The sequence below is a fragment of the Frankliniella occidentalis genome, unplaced genomic scaffold (assembly GCF_000697945.3).
Source record: "Frankliniella occidentalis isolate FOCC.00 unplaced genomic scaffold, Focc_3.1 Scaffold150, whole genome shotgun sequence".
NCBI lineage: Eukaryota > Metazoa > Arthropoda > Insecta > Thysanoptera > Thripidae > Frankliniella > Frankliniella occidentalis.
The window spans coordinates 594,730-597,034 of record NW_026267277.1 but is presented as its reverse complement, the minus strand read 5'-3'; the positions used below and the strand labels follow the sequence as shown (position 1 = coordinate 597,034).

The 2,305-nt window shown below is 53.8% G+C and overlaps 1 protein-coding gene across 1 annotated transcript in view; it reads left to right on the top strand.

Moving 5' to 3' along the window:
* Positions 1 to 2,305, top strand: part of LOC113204279 (cell adhesion molecule 2-like) — a gene marked incomplete in the record, with an annotated part of 85,143 nt that overhangs the window by 64,681 nt on the left and 18,157 nt on the right. The window contains 1 exon segment of the mRNA XM_052271114.1: positions 868 to 1,003. Within this exon segment, the coding sequence (XP_052127074.1) occupies positions 868 to 1,003 (136 nt within the window).

Here is a 2,305-nt window from a genome sequence, read left to right as displayed (position 1 = left end):
CTATTAGTGCTGGCAATGAATCCAACAGATCGGTATCACGGCCGAGAATTTATCTGTGGCGCGGGAGCCAGCCCAGAAAGAGGCGGCGCAGCTGCCCACTCCCCTCCCTCTCTCACTCCCTTCCGCTCACTTCGCAAACAGCGCCAATCATGTTTGCTCGCGACGCTACCCTCGGCGCTACCTCGCTCTCCCTCTGTCACGCCACTGCCGGCTACAGACCACTACAGTCGGAATGAAATATTTCCCCGACAAACAAACAGCCAGGCGAAGAGACCACACCCTTATGGTCTCGTCGCGGTTTTAGTAACATCCTGGCGAATCGCATGTGTAGTCAGCTCGTCTGGTTCACGCTAAAGCGCGGGCCAGCAGCAGTATACTTGTTTACCTCCAGTGGTTTGGCGGCGAACACCCCGTGCCACCGCGCATTTGATGAAGAATTCGTCACATCATTCATTCGTGTCACCAAACTTTCCTCACATGGCCTGTGCACGAGCAAAGTGCTCTTCGATCCTAGAATATCCTATTGCTGCCCATGCTCCTGTGATACGCACCTTACGACAATAGTGTGAAGTAAGAAAGTCAAAGTATTAGCTCAAATAATTGAGAGGGTTACACACACAAGATAAATAAAGTGGGGGTGCAATATATTTTGTTAAAAACCATCTTGTTAAGTGCACTTTCACTGCCCAATTATCTGATTTCACGGTGAGAGCGATATCCTGGTATCCAGTTTTGGAAAATCCAAGACGTTCCCATTTATAGTTCTATTATAAAAGATGTGCTTGGCGTCTTTGTTTTACAGGACCACCGGAAACGTGTGCGACGTGTGCGACGGCTAGCACAACATCACTCCTCTTTCTGTTTCAGAATCCCCGGTCCAACAGCCGGCAGGTGACCTTGAAGCAGGTGTCCATCCGGTCCAGCGGGGTGTACAGGTGCGAGGTGTCCGGGGAGGCGCCCTACTTCCACTCGGCGCACAGCGAGGCCCGCATGGAGGTCGTCTGTAAGTATCGCCCGCTTCACGTCAGTGCTCTTCTGACGCAGCGCAGCGCTCGGCCGCGCGGCGCCTCGTCTGCTCGTCAGTTTTCTGCATCATCCGCCTTAAAGTTCGCGCGAACAGACGGGCTCTTTCGCCCGGTCCGTACCGCCCGTCCGACCCCCGCCAATCCCCCGCCACCTCCAAACACTCCCCACCACCCCCGCCACTTCCTAACAACTTTCTCATTACACTAAGTGATGTCCGACCGTTTTGACAATTCGAGTCTCTACGTCCTCGGCAGCTCGGCTATGGTGCCGGGGAGGTCTAAATAATATCGTAAAAGTAGGAGGAAGGCTCTTAGGTGGGGAGAAAAAGAAAAATCCTTCTCATTTTGTTATTTATTCATCCATTTTTGGGCGGTCTAGAAGCAGGCATAAGAAATAACACTCCTCCCACAAAGGGGGCTTACACAAAAAAATTCTTAGATTTGTTGCCTTGATTTAATTTTGTGTGAAGGGCTGGCCGCCTGCAGAGGACCAAGCAATAAAGGAGTTCTGACTCGCGAATCCCGCTGTGTTCGTGACGCCACTCCAAAGCCCATGCGGCCTGGCCTGCCCCTCCCACCCTGCGCTCCCTCCCACGAGCTTCGCTTTTTGCTTTTGTCCCCGGATCAAGACTCAAGACAGAGCTGACCTGAGCCTGAAGAGGGCCCAGCGCACAGCGGGCGTCGTCAAACCAGAACCGAATAAACATCAATAGAGTCTAGATGTGCGAATACAGGGCTGGTGAGGGGGGTAGGAGCGGGGCAGTCGCTCTCTCGAGGCGTGCGTTTGATGTTGCGTGGCCTTGTTAATCGGAGTATAAAGGGCCCCTCTCAATTTGCCGCTCCGCCTTACATATTTATTTCGGAGTCCCGCTTGTCCATCACCGCCTTATCATTATTTATGTATTCTCGTTTCGTTCGTTTCCCCCCGCATCAGGCGCGGCGGTGAGGAGGCGCTGGGCGAAGACCGCGCCCCGTCCTCCAGGAGCCCGCTTGGGAAGCTGAATGGTATGGGGACCGACCCGGACCGACCAGCCCGAGTCTCAAGAGCGTCATTTGTTGAGGAGACAGAATAGATATGGAACAAAATGGATAAAGACGCTCGAAACTACTAGCAGGTGGACACGTGGGTGGCGGATGCTGATTTCAACTGTGACCTTATCAGGTGCCGATGCAGCGCTCAGGAGCCAGGGCGGGGAGGGGACGCTGTGAAAGATTAATGCTGACGCGAAGGAAATAGATTGAGATCGCAGCAGACGGACGGAGAGGGTGGCGGGGCGGGG